The sequence below is a fragment of the Rhagoletis zephyria genome, unplaced genomic scaffold (assembly GCF_001687245.7).
Source record: "Rhagoletis zephyria isolate East Lansing unplaced genomic scaffold, Rhagoletis_zephyria_1.1 Rzeph_scaffold_01585, whole genome shotgun sequence".
Lineage (NCBI taxonomy): Eukaryota > Metazoa > Arthropoda > Insecta > Diptera > Tephritidae > Rhagoletis > Rhagoletis zephyria.
Window position 1 is genome coordinate 694 of NW_016158669.1, and position 18,243 is coordinate 18,936.

The window sequence follows — 18,243 nt, forward strand, 5'->3', positions numbered from 1 at the left end:
AGATGGAGATGAAGATGAAGATGAAGATGAAGATGAAGATGAAGATGAAGATGAAGATGAAGATGAAGATGAAGATAAAATTATATATGTAGGGACTACACGCACTGAGTTTTTTTTTATGTGCCGGTGTTATGAACCAAGAAATCTGGTACATTAGTTATGGGAATATAGAATTTTGAAAATTTGACTTTCAATGATTAAATTTGATTGTAATGAATTGTAATGAAATAAGAACATAGATGTACAAATATGAAGAAATATGAAAATGAGTAGTAATACATATTTTTTCAGCGCGCATTCGATTTGTCTGATTTATCTGATAAAGGGAGCGTGATATATGGAAAAGTTGAATGAAAAAGTGCTTTCAAAATTCGATTAAAAACGCTTTCATATATTAACCTCAAATAAATCTTAGTTTTAACTTTTTTTTAGTACTTTTATGAGCTCCTTCCTATATTAGAAACGTTCAATACAAGAAACAATACCTCCAATTAAATTTTTTTGAAATATACTTAATCTGCTATTTTAAGAAATAATTGACTTACAACTTTTTGTAAATATTTCAAAATTAGTATATAATGATGCGTGATGCAAAAGGAATAATAATGAAGGTTAAACACGTTGACTAGATTAAAAGAAAAATAATAATTTATTTTTCTATGTATTTGGTTCTCTAACAAGTAAATACTTTTAGTTCATTTCTTTTCTAAGCACACGATTCCCTTAGAAAAAAATCTTTAATTTGACCCTCCAAAAATTCATTTTTTTTTGGTTTCTTATGTGAAACGACCAACCAACTATCCTTACTTTTGGATTACCCCTAGTATATGTACAAGTATATACTACGCATGCATTATTAGGGGCAGTTGTTGGCAATTCTAAGGACAAGCAAATCAAATTGAATGAACTCTAAAATAAGAAGAAAATATCAAGCTCAACGATTGCGAAACTGAATGCATATAGCAGGCAAATCTGAATCTATAAGCAACTAAGTAAAACTATTTAGTATACATATATTTGATTTGCAAACACAGTTATTAATACATACATTGACTAGACGTTGCAAGGTGGCCACATATGAGTTTTCACTATGCACAATTGCCGCCACAATGTGACGCCGTTTCAGCTGTTGCTGCGACAAGCCTGGCGGTGCGGGTGGCAACATTGGCGTAATGAGGCGGGAATGCGCATTGTTTGCAGTGCCATTGGCGCGACTGCCCGGCGGCAACATTAGATCTAAATCGAAACATGATGACGTTAAAGCGGCCTCTTCATCGTCGTTCTGCAATAACAACAATTTCCACAAATGTCAATAAAATTCTGAAAAATCTTGTTTTCGCTTCTTTCCACTTCGTTACACTCACCTCTGGCACACCAGGCATTTTATTGGCGCTTAGCTTTTGTGGTGATGCATGCGCTGAATCGCCGCAAGCTGAAAGCGCTGCTGAATCCGGTATATCAATGCTTGAGGCTGCCGATTGGCGGCCATCTCGTCCACCCACATCGTACTGATGTGATGAACCGCGCCGTATCGAGAACCAGCGTGACAATCGCCCACCTGGCGACTCACCTGGTGTGGTGAGATCCTCGCGAGCGCTTTGATGTGCTGTCGGCATGGTGCAGGCGCTAGCACGACGTGTATGCGTGCTACTGCCACTGCCACTGCCACTACCACTGCTATCAGCGGCGCCGTTGCTGGCCGCCGAATTTATTGCGCAATTCGTGGATGTGTTGTTGGCAGCGTTTCCACTGTTCGAGGAACTCGTGCGCCATTTGTCAAAGGACAAATGCTGTTTGGCCTTGTTGAGTGTGGAACGCAATTGTGAATTGCGTTGATTGGTTGCGCTCAACGACGTCACGCTGCTGCGTTCACGTTCGCGTTCACGTTCGTCCTCCGTTGCTGCTTCTTCGTCGGAAGCTGAGTGCTGTGTGCTGCTATTCGCGGCGCTGGCTTCTTGATGTATCGATTGCTCCGAACACCAACTGTCCTCGGATTGTACGGAGCGTGTAGAGGCGTTGTGTTCGAGACGCTTCTTTGAAGCTGAATTTGTGGATGCGGCGCTTTGGCTATTGCTTGCGGTATCTGTGTTTGCAGTTGCAGTGCTTACACCAACGGCCGCTGAGCCGCCGTTGGTGCTGATACTTCCGCCAGCAATTGTGTTATTTGTATTCGCAACTAGGGCGGCTGTGCTATTTTCCGCCTCGTTAGTTGGCTTGCTGACGCTGCTAGGGCTGCCACAGCTTTTGCTATGCTGATGATGATGCTGCTGCTGTTGTTGCTTTTGATATTGTTGCAGCGGTGCTGCAAGCGGGTTAGAATTTAACAGCGTATGTAAGCCGTTATATGAGGTGCGCGATGAGTTTAGCGGGTCGTGACGACGCAGCGGCGTATTAGGGGCGTTGTGATGCAATTGTGCCGTCGTAGTAGTCGTGTTGCTGCCGTTGTTGCTATCGCCGTGTGGAGATAGCTCAGAGCTATTAGTATCGAGTGCAGGTAGGGAGTTCTCCCACGCGCCAGAATTCAATTTGGACTCATCTGTTGGAAGATAGAGAGAAAAACGAAAAGAGAAAGGGTTTAAAATTGATTTCGGGCAAAAAAGCAATGCTTTTTGATTAAATAGAGCAAACAATTTATATGTGGCTGTGCTTAGCACCCAAGGCATAATGATGTGTTACAGGTTGTCAATATATTTATGGAAGTAAATATCGATACATTTATCGCTATCGTTATCGACACATACATACATATATCGATGCCTCAATGAATATATACATTTAGGTTGGTCCTTAAATGTACGAAACAAATTTCCTAAGCCTCAACCCCTAAGTCGATGCTACTATAGTCAAATATATCACATATAAATTTTGGTCCCGATTGGAGACGGTTAAGGCGCATCGCACAGCAGTAAAATTCAGAATCCTCTAAGGAGAGTCAAAAAATTAAAATAAATTTTTTTTTCATCTCACACCCAAAATCGATACTACCGTAGTATAAATTTTTGCCCCGATTGAAGTTGGTTAAGGCGTGTAGCACAGGGGACAAAATTCAGATTACCCTATGAAGACTTCTTAAGTAACTCTAATCGGGAGAAAAATTTATATGTGATATCCTCGACTTTAGTAGTATCTATTTTGGGTATTAAATGAAAAAAAAATTTTAATTTTTTCAGTCTCTATAGAGGAATCTGTACTTTGCCCCCCTGTGCGACACGCCTTAACCGTCTCCAATCGGGACCAAAATTTATATGTGATATCTGTGACCTGGTATTACCGATTGAGGGGGTGTAACTGAAAAAATCTTTCATTTGATTTTAAGGACCACCCTAATATACATATATCGGTATCATGAAAAAATATTTGCTGCGTATATATTTTGCGGCATTTCTCCCCGTTTTTACGGCGATTTTCATTTTATCATACAAATAGATAAACGAAATCTATTAGAGCAGAATTTTTCTATATTTTTCATTGATATCAGTTTATATTTCTCAATGAGATTTTTTTGCGATGATGAAGATGGTACTTACATAGGTATGTATATTAGGGTACCCTTCGAAAATGCTTTGTTTTGGAAATTTCAAGACCCCTGATTTTATTAATTTTTATGAGAAATATTATTGCCTATTTTTATAGACTTTTTAAAGGTCATTTACAGATCGCGATCTGTCGATTTAGGTCAGAAATACAATTTTGTAGATTTATGAGTTTTTGAATGACTATTTCAAAGAGCGAATATGATCTGAAGAGGATATATAGGCCTTTAAAATGGTATAAAATAATCCATTGTCGGATTTGGCTTGTTGGGATTTTTTATCGGGCAAAAAAAAAAACATATTTCTCTTAATTTTTTAAATTTTGACCATCGATAAAATTAAATATATTTTTAAATAAAATGATAGCCCATTTTTTGCAATTACATAAAAATTGTCGAAGTTAGGCGACTTTTCTTAAATACGGCCTTGAATTTATACATTATTTACATGCCATTTAAGTATTATGCATACTCAGATTCCTTAAATTAAAAAAAAAAAAAAAAATGTTTGGTTGCTGGTTAGTTGGTTGGCAAGAGATTAAATAAGGATAATTTAGGAACTTAAATAATCTGAGCCTGCATAATACATAAATGGTATGTAATCAATGCACTGTTACAATTTTCGAGTGTTTTAATTGACCTCAAAAGGAAAGAACTCATTTTCTTATGCTGGATTTCCACTAGGCATTAAATGGCAAAAATGACAAATGACAAAGTCGGGCATTAAAAAATAATCGTGTCATTACATTAAAAAATAGACATTAAGTTCATTTCCACATGGCATTTTTTTATATGGCATACATTTTTTATCATTTCAATGCCTATTGGAAATTCGGCATTAAGTGTAATTCCTATGGGAAAACTAAAGGCTCGATGAGGGACCTCTTATTCCAGTTTTTTCTTTTGACGTGGTCTAATGTACATACATGTGTACATATATACATATGTACACCTACTAAAAACTCAAGTTTGCAAGTGAAGTGTCATACTCATCGTTTGTCAATAAAAAAAAGAACAGTTTTCAAACAAAACACTTTAGTACATTTAACACATTTATTCGACACTTTCGTTTATCTGTTGGCGCTCCGAAAGGCCATTAACGTCCATTAAATCAACAAACTTGTAAATGTCGGCAATTCAAGCGCAAGCAAGGAATCGTTTAAAATAAAAATCAATTCGTACACACAAACGAGTGCCAAGAGTACCGGCATATGTATGTACATACATATATGAATATACATTAGACTTTGTCAAATAAAATGAAATTTTTTTCTTTCGGATCCGTATGAAAATTTCGTTGCAAGTCACGAAAAATTATTTGTGCGAAACTTCATGCGCTTATCTTAATTTTTCAGTTAGCACTCGCAAAAATAAGGGTTTTCAATAAAAAAAAATAATTCCGCAACTTGTTTTTTTTTTTTTAATAAGAAATTATATAAAACAAATAAAAGAAATGACCAGGTAGCCCATTCAATTTTAGTACAGTAAGTGAAAGTTTGAAGTAGCTAAGTCTTACCGTTAATTTTTCGCAATTTTTTTTGTTGAAGGTTTCGTTCACTTCTTTCTATGTATATATTTAAACAAGTGTACGGAAGTTTCTGAGTTTTTTTTCAGTTTTATAGCCCAATCAATTTTAGTCTGATAATGTGCAAGTTTCAAGTGGCTAAAAGTTATTGTTGTTTTTTTTAGAATTTTTTTCGCCAAAAGTGTTGCGGTTATCTTCCATATACAAATAAATTGAGTTTATTCATTATATGAAAGCCAATGCGAAAAAAAAAAAAATCTAAAAATTTAACGGTAATTCGTAGCAACTTGAAATTTGCACATTATCAGACTAAAGTTAAAGGGGCTAAAAAACTGTGTACTCAAAAAAATTCTAACACTTCCGAGAAAAAAGTTTGAAATTTAGGTGAAAGTTTGTTGCACTTTTTTGTAGTTTTCTACAAATTGTTAAACTTGGGTTTATATGGTTTGTGTCTGAGAATGAACTATATTTTAATTGAAAATTCTTAAAAATAAATAAATAAATAAACATAAGTGGCACACAATATCACTTTGAAATGGCGCGGTATAGGTATGACCGATACTGTATGTATGTATCTTAAAATTCATTTATTTACAAACAAAGAACGGAACGCCAGCCACTTGTTTGGGTTTGGTTTGCGGTGTCATAAAAGACGGCAATGTTCTACAAAAGTGATTGTCACCCACGCATTGGCTAGTGAAGTGAATCCACGTACTGGAGGTTTACTGGTCAAATACATAAGAATATACATAGTAGATATATATATATATATATAAGTACACACATATACGAACATACATTGTACAAACAAACATACATTTTACTTTTTACTGCAAAGTTAGATTTGTGCAGATATAAAATACAAACATTTATTTCATGAATTATGTAGAACGTAAATTTTTTTATTGCAACATCCATATAGAATACCGCTTAGGGGCAGCTTAATTTTAAATTGTTGCTTTTATGACCAATAGGGCAAGCCATAAAGTGCTTTAAGCTTTAAAATCATTCAAATGAGCGTTTTAAAGCTGGTCACGTGCATGGGCGGTAATCCAAATATGTATGTACATGTGTGTATAACTCCAAAGTATAAAAGTTACACAAAAATATTAGATATATAGAAAACATTACGCAGCGGTTTTACTGAATACTGTACTGAAACGAATTTTCGGAAAAAGTGCAAATTTTTGTATAGGTGCATTTTAAAACCGTAACCATAGGGGTATTCACGATCCAATAGCATGATTGTTGTTGTTTCATATGTTCAAACAACAACAAAATTAGCCAAGCATGCTATTTATGCCAGCTATGCACCATGCTAGACAGTATGCTCCGGATCGTGAATACCCCTCATGTTTTTAATGATATTAACACAAGACCTAAAAGGACAATGCAATTTGCAGACATGTTCTGATGAAAATATTTGTAAAAGGATTTTGTTTTTTGAATTCATAAAGCTCTCAAACAAAGAGCATGAACAAAATTTTAAAATTTTACAATTTTTGTCTTCGCGTTGCACATTTTTGCGAATTCATGCAAGTATCGCAAACCTATCCATCCTAATGTGAATGCTTATAAATAAAAAAACTGTGTATGTATGCATGTGGGCTTTAGGTATTTTATTTTTTATTTTTAATGCGCATTTGAGTGACTAGTTCAATGAGTAATCATGGATTTGAAAAGTTAGAGTGAAATGTTTTATATGAATACAATTGCACCTACACATGTATGTATATAGCCGTGTACATATAGTGACTTAAAAAAGTGCTCAAAAGTTGATTTTCTGCAAAAATTCAGAGTTTGGCTCAGCTAACATTTTTTTGTTAATTCTTTATAAAAGTCTTGATTAGGCTAATAGCCGAAAGGTGTGAATTTCTAGAAATTTTATGGGTACGAATAATGTTTAGCCCTCAGATTTTTCTCAAATAAACATGCATTTTGTAAGAGAGAAAACATTACACGATTAAAAAAAAAATCAAAAACTCAACGCGGGTTTTTAAAAATTATCAAAAATCAACGTGAACATTCGGTGGGAAGGCCGGTAGAGTTTACCCACAGAAATTTATTGTTTTTGTGAAACAAACAAAATGAAATATTCATAACAAATTCCTTTCTAAAAAACTAATAGCGCAGCTTAGTAAAAGAGAACTTTATCTAAAACAAATATTTTGAAAAAAAAAATCGGGAAAGAACTGCTGAGCTTTCAAAATTCTAGTTAATAGGTTAATACAAAAATTTGACAAAAACACCCTTAGACCTTGTTGTTTTCTCAAATTTTCTTTAAAAAAATATAATTGCCAAATTCGTGCTGCCCTAATGGATGTATCAAGTACGAGGATGTCGAAGAGCAGGGGGAAATCATAGAGGAGATGAAGCCGAAGAAGAAGGCCAAGGGCAAGAAGGCGTGCACACCATAATCATAAGTATCGAGCCGTATGAATTGGACGAGCCTGTTGAGAAGGGCAAAAAGAAGGCTGCGCCTAAGAAATAGGAAAAAAGGGAGACATCGCCTGATCCCCAGTTGGCCTTGAAATTAGAAATGGGCGGCGAACAAAAGACTAGAAAGAAGATGTTTGGGGAAAAAGAGGCCACAGGACCTATACCGCAGCCACCACCGAAGAATAGTAAACCTGTTTTGTAAATGGAGAAGCGGGCCAAGGCAGCAGCTAAAGCAGCCTTCTAAAGTCGAATTGGTGCGCATTTTTAAATTGAAAACGGAGATTACAACACCATTTTTCAAAAAGTTGTAAGTGGAAATACATAATTTTGCGCCGGACATCCAGCTTTGACACTAAAATTAAAGATTTTTTCATTACTTCAAAAGTCATAAGTGAGTAATAATCGGTTGTTGGTCATAACCAGGGAACGGATTTTATGGAAATTGCCTTTTTTTCTGCTAAAGAGATAGAGTATATTCGATTAAGAATGTCCACGATTTAGCTCTCCCTGATTCCATGTATACACATTCCATATTTAAATTGGGCTCCACTTGTATCAACCTACGTCGAGCGCACATTTAGTACATTCAAGGCTTTTCTTCGCGAAAATCGAATGAAAATGCTGCCAGAAAACTTCAAAATGCATCTTGTGGTTCAATGTTACTTAGAAACTCGAAAGGATAAAATAGTCAAAGAGTCAAAGTACAAATTTTTCATATAAAGAAACTAGTTCATAGTTTTTCTCTTTTTACTTGTAATATAAAAATTTCTAAAATAAATATATTTTTTGATTGCTCTTCTTATTTTCTGTCTTTTTTTAGTGCCTTATTTTGCTTTTTGGCAATACCTTTTTTTTTTGCCTTTTCCTGCCTTTTTCTCTATTTTGTTTTGCCTTTTTCNCTTTTTACTTGTAATATAAAAATTTCTAAAATAAATATATTTTTTGATTGCTCTTCTTATTTTCTGTCTTTTTTTAGTGCCTTATTTTGCTTTTTGGCAATACCTTTTTTTTTTGCCTTTTCCTGCCTTTTTCTCTATTTTGTTTTGCCTTTTTCTGCTTTTTTTGCAATACCTAGTGCCTCTTCCTGCCTTTTTCGCTATTTTATTTTGCCTTTTCCAGCCTATTTCGTTACTTTATTTTGCCTTTTTTATAGGTTTTTAGGTCCTAAAAATCCGTTCCCTGGTCATAACTATTCATCTCTCATAAGACGTTAGTATTTAGTAGTCAATCCTTTGTCATAATTTAGTGATCAGTCATAAGTTATTAGTCATCCCCTCTTCACATAATACTGGCTAAGCTACTGCTTTTTTATTATTATTACCTTCCTTTTATTAGCTCGGGATGTAACTATATAATATTGATGCACCTAAAAGATGTAGCGATTTCTATTCTCAAGTTACATACCTGATGACAGTACGAATGTCAATTAAAATAGGGAGGTTTTAGTTTTGTAAACTATAATTTTATTTCAAATAAAAAGCGCCTTATAGCCGGCATACACGGTGCGTCTGACCGCGAGATATTTATGTACGTGTTGACTCGCCTTCGACCACACACACACAAATTTATTTTCACAAACACATCCCAACCGACTCGCGAGTCGGACGCAACGCCGCGTATGCCGCCTATTACAATAAAACACACTGGAGTTGCGCAGTCTATGTATAATCTATTTGTAAAACTGTCTAAGGAAAAAAACAATTTCAATTTTAAATCATTAAAGCTTCGATTTTAATATAATGCAAATCAAATCATTTACATAAATCATTATTACTCATCTAATTACATGCGTTCATGTCAACCTACTCAGCTGTCAATATAACTATTATGTACTTATTTAAAACAATCAAAAAGTGATAACTTAGGTGCAAAATCGTTACAAGTGTATACCGTTAGGTACAAATTTGTGTGGGAGAAGATTAAAATATATGTATAGGTATGTACATATGTTGCGCAACAGCTTATTTCGTTGGCTATTACTTCAAGCGCGCTCAATTTGGAAACTTGTTTGTCCGAAAAAACGAATAGCTTCCGTGGCAATTTTTATTGATACATTGCTTTGGAAATCTATGTACAAAAAAAATTTATTTTTAAAACTAAATAAAAATTGTATTACATTAAATGAGCAATTCTTGTTCATATATATGTATGTATATATATCCATAGCGTTCTCGGAAACGGCTCTAACGATTTTGATGATATTTTGGATTTTAAGGTTACCTGAATAGTCATTATCTTATTAATTAAAACATCATAATATGGATATTAAATGGAAGGTATTTTAAAGATCCCTAATTCAAAAATATTTTTGATAGGGTTGCCACCTATTTTGAATCGCATGTTTATTTAATTTTTTGTTCAGAAAAACGTTAAAATATTACTATTCATGGGTATCAAGAGAAGGTTCTTAAGCAATGCTTTCCCTGTATACAAGGTGTTACCCCTTAGGATAATAGTGTAAGGTTGCCACTTATTTTCGATTCGTTCATTATCTAAAACATCGCAATATGGATATCAAATTAAAGGTATTGTTGAGAAGTTTAGTCCGAAAATATTTTCGATCAGGGTTGCCACGCTTCTATGTAAAATTTTTTTTTATTTTGTTAATTTTAATCAGCATTTTTTTTGTATGTAAACATAGTTCATATACGCTGAAGACATTTACTATACATTCCAGCGTATTTCGGAATAGGGTTGCCACCTAAATTTTAGAGTAAGAAATTAACTTAATAGATATCGAAATCCACAAATTTTTTTTATTTCCAATATATTTTTTTAAAGCTATCCAAATGACACGTTTTTGATATCCAAACCTTGAGAACTTTAAAAAGTATATGCACTCTGGGCAAAGATCAGTCAACCTGGTACTATAAATTTAATTTCTTATTTTGTAATTTTATTGGCAGGTATGTACATAAATAAATTAAGTAGAATATAAACGCTCCTGACTGACTCTGCTTCCATAATGTTTGGCCATTTCGCCCATTTTCATAGACAAAAAACCAGTTAGTCACCTACCATTAAATTTGAACTTCCTGCTCACATACTGATCTAATTTCTATTTAAGTACAAACATATCCAGTTTCCTGTGTCCGTCTTTCATTGAGCATTTCAATTGCCCTTTTGCAAGCCTATGCAAATATTCGCATTTAAATGTAAATCCAATTCATTCATGCATTCGAAACTAAACCAACAACTTTTCAACGCCCACTTTTACATCATCCAGCCACAGTTGGTTGGTTGGCCAAAGAGGGCAGATATACAGAAAAAAGAGCAAAAAAAAAACGAAGTTAGTAGAGGAGAAGTTTTACTATCGGTTATTTTTGCGCTAAGGTGAACTTGACGATGTGTATGTATGTACATAGGTGATTTCACGCAATATGTTGCACGTGGCAAAGAAGGCAGATTTGTGGATAAAATGAAATGCCTACCCATACACAGGTGCGTGCATGTGTGATTTCAGATTATAAAAGTGTATCTATTTCCTTACATACGCCACAATATGGTTACTAAGGTAATCGATTCGTAAGCAAATCCATTTCCAGTTTGCTCTGCCCTTTCAAAGAGATGCAAATGAGCTTCCTCAAGCGCTTCGATTTCAACCAACCTTTACTTTGAAATTGAAATGAGAAAAGCAAGAGGAAAAAAGATTGCCAACTCAGAAGCTCGTGCTGTTGATAAGAGGCGACGGAAAAAAGGCATGTGGGTTGAAACTAATAAATCGAATAAAGTAAAATACTACAACGCGATTTTTATTTATACAAGTCTGACTATACATATATATGCGGCTGCATTAATTTGATCAGTCGTCAGCCTTTTTTTGCCTACTCGACCTATATTTGAATAGGAGTATGTATATATGCCCATTAGGGTGGTCCAAGATAAGTACATTCGGAATTTCAATGCTCTCAGCCATTAGTATTGTTCTATATCGCAAAAATAAACCCCGATTTTTTTTAAATCAAAAAATATTTAGAGGTCGCTCAAAGCGCTCAAAATTTTCTATGTAATTTATATGGGAAAAAACTAAAAATTAATATTTTTCGATCGGAAAACTCAGTTTGTCTTCAGGAGACTTCTAATAACAATAGCGAATTGTTTATTTAACCATTTTTGAATAATAAAGAACTTCTATTTATCACCCGAACCTATACAATATAGTAGCTATGAAAAAAATGGTTAAAAAATAGTTGGGTTTTGCCGTCGAAAAATATTGATTTCCCAAAATTCTCTACCATTTCTATGAAAAGCTGTTTTCTCCCATATAAAATACATGGAAAATTTTGAACGCTTTGTGCGACCTCTAAATATTTTTTGATTTCAAAATGAAAAATGGGGGTATATTTTTTATTTGGGGGTGAGAGCATAACAATTTCGACTTTACTATTTTACGTGCATTTTTGCACCACCCTAATACCCATATATCCATATATTTTCCAAGAACGTACAATGTTGTCCACAAAGACAGTCGATTTGTCTTCGGTGCAAGAAATATTGAAAACGTTTCTATGGTGACCTTGTACCTCCTTGTTAGGCTTCCATGCTATATTTGAAACTTAATATTTAAGCCCTAGGTTAGGTTTGCTTAAGGACGACTAGAGAAAATGTAAAAAGGGGCAAGCGCTAAATGTCCGATTTGCTTTAGGAAAACTTGATCACAGAATCAGTTAGCTCCGCTGTTTGCATAAGCGTCCCGCCTATTAGTGTGGCGGCAGTTAGGGTTGCCCTCCTAGCTAGTTTTAAAATGATTGGCAACGGAAAATTTCTTCAACAAAAACTTCTTTGACTACGATATTAGACTGATCCATAATTACGGTAAATTTGAACAGCGCCCAGTATATACTTGCTTTGAAGATACCCCATACTTGTTCTTCTTCTTCTTATATGATGCTGTAAGCGCCGAAACGATTTGGGCCGAGTCGTTTTTCTTCTTTGCCAACTCACGCCAGTTGGAAACGCCAAGTAAAGCCAAGTCCTTCTCCACCTGATCTTTCCATCGTAGTTGGGTGAAATATTCCAATCCTAACGGATCAATATAATACCTAACGGATCTATATAACTTTATTCCTGCTAGAAGTAAATACATTTATTATTTGTTTCCATTAAGACGAAATAATGTCAATAAGCAATATTTACATACATACATACATACATCCTACTGTTTTGTCTACCACTTCAAAACGCACAACTGCGAGCATCTAATATAGATAACACTACGGCACATTAGTAGACAATTATTTGCAATGCATTTGTGGCATACAAAAAATAAAGACGTTTACAATTTCAACGTAAATTGGTACATACAACCTGATAATCTCGTTTTACTTTTACGATGTCTCAGCATCTGCTGTGGAGCATTTGTAAACATGGGCGCGAAATATAACACTTGTAACGCAACTCACTTGCTTTGAAATTATAGATCATTGCAATAACCTTGCTGCTGACGCCGCCTCCCGCCGCCGCATTTGGTGTCTTTAATAGAGCTTACTTTGTTGCCTGCCTGTACAGGAGTTTGCTAGTAGCTATTAAGCAAACAAATCGCTAGTCGAACTCACATTTATTCTTGTATACATACATATATATATATATATATATATAACAAATATGTAGATATAAAAATGTACACTACTATGTGGGAGAAAAACAACTTTTCGTAAAAATTTATTGGAACTCAATATTTTTCGACTGTAAAACCCAACTATTTTTTAACCATTTTTTCATAGTTGCTATATTTTATAGGTCCACCCAAACGACTAGAAAATGCAATGAGGGGATAAATGAAAAATCTTTCGTATTAAAAAATGGTTAAATAAACAATTGGGTATTGTCACTGGAAGTCTTCTGAAGAGAACCACAGTTTTCCGATCGAAAACTATTAATTGTCCAGCATTGTATACCATTGCTACGAAAAGTTGTTTTTTCCTCATATAAAATATTTGAAAACTTTGGACGCTTTCAGACCTCGTAACTATTTTTTGATTTCAAATTAAAAAATAGGGGTTTATTTTTTCAATATAGAACAATCCTAGGGGGTGGTAGCATTAAAATTCCAATTTTACTTATCTGAGTCACCCTAATGTACAGCCATACATACATTTACGTTTATTTCGCATTTGTGCCACTGTTTGATCAATTTCTCATTTGTTTATTTATTTGTCGCCTCAACGCCATCAACCAACTAACTTGTTGTGTCGCCGACATTAGGCGTCGGCGATATCTGTGCGCTTTGTGCAGATTCATATCTCACACCGGTTCTATAATAACATAGCATCAATATGTAGCTATGTTCTATATATGTATCTTGGCAGTTGTGCGTTTGGTCGCTGGTTGACATGATTAATCGATTTGTTCCTGTGGCAATATTACGCATCGTTAGATGCGTGTTGTCACCACTTGGCTTTATTGGCTCTTAGCTTGCTGCCAGTCAAGTGGAAATGCGTTTTCTTGTCGTCATGTATTTACCTGCTACCCACATTCATTCATACTATAACGTGTTTGCAAATATATACATTAGAGTGCCTCACCAAAAAAAAGTTGCTGTTTTTCAAGTTTAAAAAAATATTTCTGAAAAATATTAAGATTTTCGTGAGCTGGACGAAAAAAATAGAGTTTTTTTATAAATAATGTTATGATACTTTTTAAATATTAGCATAAAAATGCTTAACAATTAAATCAACAGAATAAAAATATAGAGATCTTTGGAGGTATTTTCTATTCGGTCCAGCTCACGTTAATCTCGATATTTTTCCGAACTATTTTGGCCGAAGTCTTAAATTATATGTAATACCATTTTTTTTTTTGGAGAGTGATTCACCTTAATGTGCATATATACCTAGATACATACAAATGCAGACGCATATATTTGGCTAATACAAGTATTACTGTTTCGAGAGCTTCTTCTCTGGTGACACTTTCATGGTAAGTCAACACGTCCAACTGCAAATGAGTTAGCAAAGCAACAGAAAAAACTCCGTTCATGGTTTCGATTTCAATTTATGTCTATCATTGAATTTTAATCGGATGTCTTTTTAATGGGCGTAGAGACACTAGTTTGAAATATCGTTGGCTCTGTGCAGTTTTTTATACGCAAAATCTAATTTTCAGCTTAGTAGTTTAGACTATTGCCAATAATGGAGAAATCGTAGCGAACTTCCGCTGGCGACTTAAAGAAACAAATTTATAAATCAAATGAAAACAAAAAATGGTAGTGATGGCCTTGCGTAGTCTAAGACAGTGCTCGCCAAAGTGGTGGTCCGCGGACCGGTGCCGGTCCGTAAGCCATAAGTCGCCGGTCCGCAAAGGGCGTCGCGAAATGGACAACGATTTTTTGATGTTTTATATTACTGTTTAATGAGGCTATATACAACTTGTATAGTAAAAACAACTTAAATTTGTTAAACATTCATAAAAAATCGCTAATATCTGCTATCATTAAATGGTAATAGGTCATATATAGACACCCGGCTAATAAAGAAATTCATTTAAACAAATTTTAATACATATGTGAGATGATCGTAAACGAAAAATAATCAATAAAAAAAGGTACCGGTCCCCGACGTAATAGAAAAACTGCAGCCGGTCCGTCACACTCAAAAGTTTGACGAGCACTGGTCTAAGAGACTTCCTTCATACAATTCGTTTCTTGCCTTCCGTTTATTTTATGCAAACCACTATTTAAGTAGTATGCTCCAAATTACAGCGTGGCGACGAATAACTGTTACCCAGATTTTTTTGAGAAATAAAAGGGTCCTTTATAGATCTTGCGAAAAAAGTATTTTATTGTTAATTTTCCACAGATTTTACTTCAGTTGTATTAATTAGTTTTTAAATTTTAACCCTTATTTACATTTGCCAGCAGTGTAAACTTTGAGAGAAAAGTTCATTTGGCACGCATGCCTTCGTCGGTTAATTTAATCCATATCTTCTGTAACCATAAGGTAATTTTCTTCATTTTTAGTCCCTTATACTCCCCCTTTTGTCCAACATAAGGCCTCATACTCAAAAATCGAATAGACTCGGAATTGGTGACTAGGACGGCCATTCATTCGACCAGCCTTATACAGTTTTTTCTTTTTTTTTGTATTTTTTTTATACAAAGCCTAAGAAAAAATACACCTGAAAAAGACTTGCGTGCCAAATGAACTTTTCTCTCAAAGTTTAAACTGCTGGTAAATGTAAATAAGGATTAAAATTCAATAACTAATTAATACAACTAAAGTAAAATCTGTGGAAAATTAAAAATAAAATACTTTTTTCGCTAAATCTATAAAGGACCCTTTAATTTTTCAAAAAAACTGGGGTAACAGTTATTCGTCGCCACGCTGTAATATTTGCCTGACTTGATGAACATTTTCGAGCAAATACGTACTGAAGTTAGTTGAATAATAAAACATTTTGTGTGATAGCCCTTGCTCGAAGTAAAAGTGGATTTTTTCAAGAGTGCCTTGAATTAATACTTCTACCCATGAAAGACTGCTAGCAGTATTTAAAAACTCAACACTTCAGCTAATATTTGTTAGCGGCAAAAGTGGTAGTATTTTGTTGTTCATATATGAGTCTTCTGGTGTTTTTTCTCTAATTTAGATAAGGATATAATTAAAAAAGTTTTGCCACAATTTGTCATTTTATCATCATATTCAATTACTTTATTGTTATTTATAAAGTAAAACCCTAGCATTTTTATTGAAAAAATATTAGTTTTTGCTACAGTTTCATGTAGAAATCTATTCAATGGCTCAGAATAATAAAGGGAGTTTCAATTGGCGCGATTAGACTTTGGACTAAAGACAGGTCGTACTTTGTTTGGCCGCCATTTAACACCTGACCCACACGTTTTACTTCACTATTTAATTCCGATGTAGTCATTGGGTTTTACCGATGATGTCGATGTCGTCGGCATACGCCAGCAATTGTACGCTTTTGTAGAGAATTGTACCTGAGTGTTTCAGACCTGCGGCCTTGTCTGAAAAACTATTTGGTAACAAATGACTTGCAAAGGACGTTCCCACCTCCGACGGAGCTGGTTGTATTGCTGGAGGTCATTTTACACAGCCATATTAGTTTCGCGGCGGTACGTAATTTAGATATCGTGGTGTAGAGATAACTTTTTCGTGCTGTCGAAAGCGGTTTTAAAATCAACAAATAGTTTGTGTATGTCGATTATACTTTCTCGAGCCTTTCCAATATTTGGCGAAAGGTAACCTTGTCTCTATGTTCCCAGGTTTAAAGCCACACTAATTAGGTCCAATCACTGACGGTGGGCTTCAGTATTTCACACAATAGGCTCGATAAGGCCTTGTAACCTACATACAGTCAGTCAATAAAGTTTAAGTACAGCGAATTTTTTACAATACGGGCAACTATTTTTTAAATATTTTATTATTCGTTAATTTTTTATAAAAACATGGTTAATTCTACAACAAAAAACCAAAAAATCAGTCCCAAACCTTATGCAAAATTAAAGAAAATTTTGCAAAATTTCATTCAAATATTGCACTTTTTATTTACGCTCACTAGAAAAAAGTTGAGTATGCAGTTTTTTACCCCATTCAATTTTAGTATAACAAAGTGCAAGTTTGAGGTAGCTAGGACTTATCATTGATTTATAGCAATTTTTTTTTTTTTGAAGGTGTCGGATGCTAGGACTTACCGTTGTTTATTGGGAAATTTTTTTGTTGAAGGTGTCGCACATTTTTCCCATATAAAAAAATTATCACACATTATTTTATATGGAGAAAATGAGCGACACCTTCAACAAAAAAATTTCCCAAAAATCAACGGTAAGTCCTAGCTTCCTCATACTTGCACTTTAATTTACTAGAATTGAATGGGCTAAAAAACTGCGTACTCAACTTTTTTCTAGAGAGCGTAAATAAAAAGTGCAATATTTGAATGAAATTTTGCAGATTTTTTTTTTTTAATTTTGCACAAGGTTTGGAACTTTGCTTTTTGGGGTTTTTGTTGTAGAATTGACCATATTTTTATAAAAAATTAGCGAAATATAAAATATCTAAAAAATAGTTGCCCGTATTGTAAAAAATTCGCTGTACCTAAACTTTATTGATTGACCGTATGCTTAGAAGGCTGATAACGCGGTAGTAGGTGCATATAGTGGGATCGCCTTTCTTGTGGATTGGGCAGAGCACACTTACAGTCGTTGGGCATGCGTTCATCTGGCCATATTCTGCATAAGAGTTGATGCATGAGCCTTATCGACTCCTCGCCGTCAAACTTGAATAGTTCAGCTGGTAGGCCGTCGTCCGCGTAATTGCTATGGGACATCGACTCCATCATCATCGACTTCTCCACAACTTTCCATGCTGCTACCATTCAGTTGGGTGGTAAAATGTTCCCGTCATAATTTAGGTACGTTCTGGACATCGTTAGCCCCCTACATCGGTCCCAGTCACTAATGTAAACCATATTCCGCATGGATGATTTGGGGCTATGGTTACCTGAGGTGACGTGAATTTCACCCTTAGGTGATATATATCGTCACTAGATACGAATAAAGGTGCGAGCTCAAAAGTTGAGGGCGAAAAAAGACGCATAAGAAAACTTCAGCGTCAAAAGCTCTTAACATACATCGCCAAAGTTTTTCATAAGTTTTTTTACGCGCCTTTTTTCGCTGTCAAAACACTAGCGCGAATTTATTCGTGTGTAGTGACGATATGGAATATAGCATTATTTATTTTGGAACGAATTTCCGTCATCCCTTGTCAGGTTCCATATAAAAGCATTAAAACGC

At 34.7% G+C, this 18,243-nt stretch overlaps 1 protein-coding gene across 1 annotated transcript; it reads right to left on the reverse strand.

The window, feature by feature from the left end:
• Window positions 1-1,048: 1,048 nt before the first annotated feature.
• Window positions 1,049-17,786, reverse strand: LOC108364534 (induced during hyphae development protein 1-like; the record flags this gene model as incomplete). The annotated part of the gene is made up of 3 exons (XM_017618246.1): window positions 17,648-17,786; window positions 1,365-2,536; window positions 1,049-1,282 (listed from the first exon to the last, which is right to left on the reverse strand). Coding segments are annotated over exons 1-3 (1,545 nt in total), but the record flags the coding sequence as incomplete, so codon positions are not given.
• Window positions 17,787-18,243: the final 457 nt, after the last annotated feature.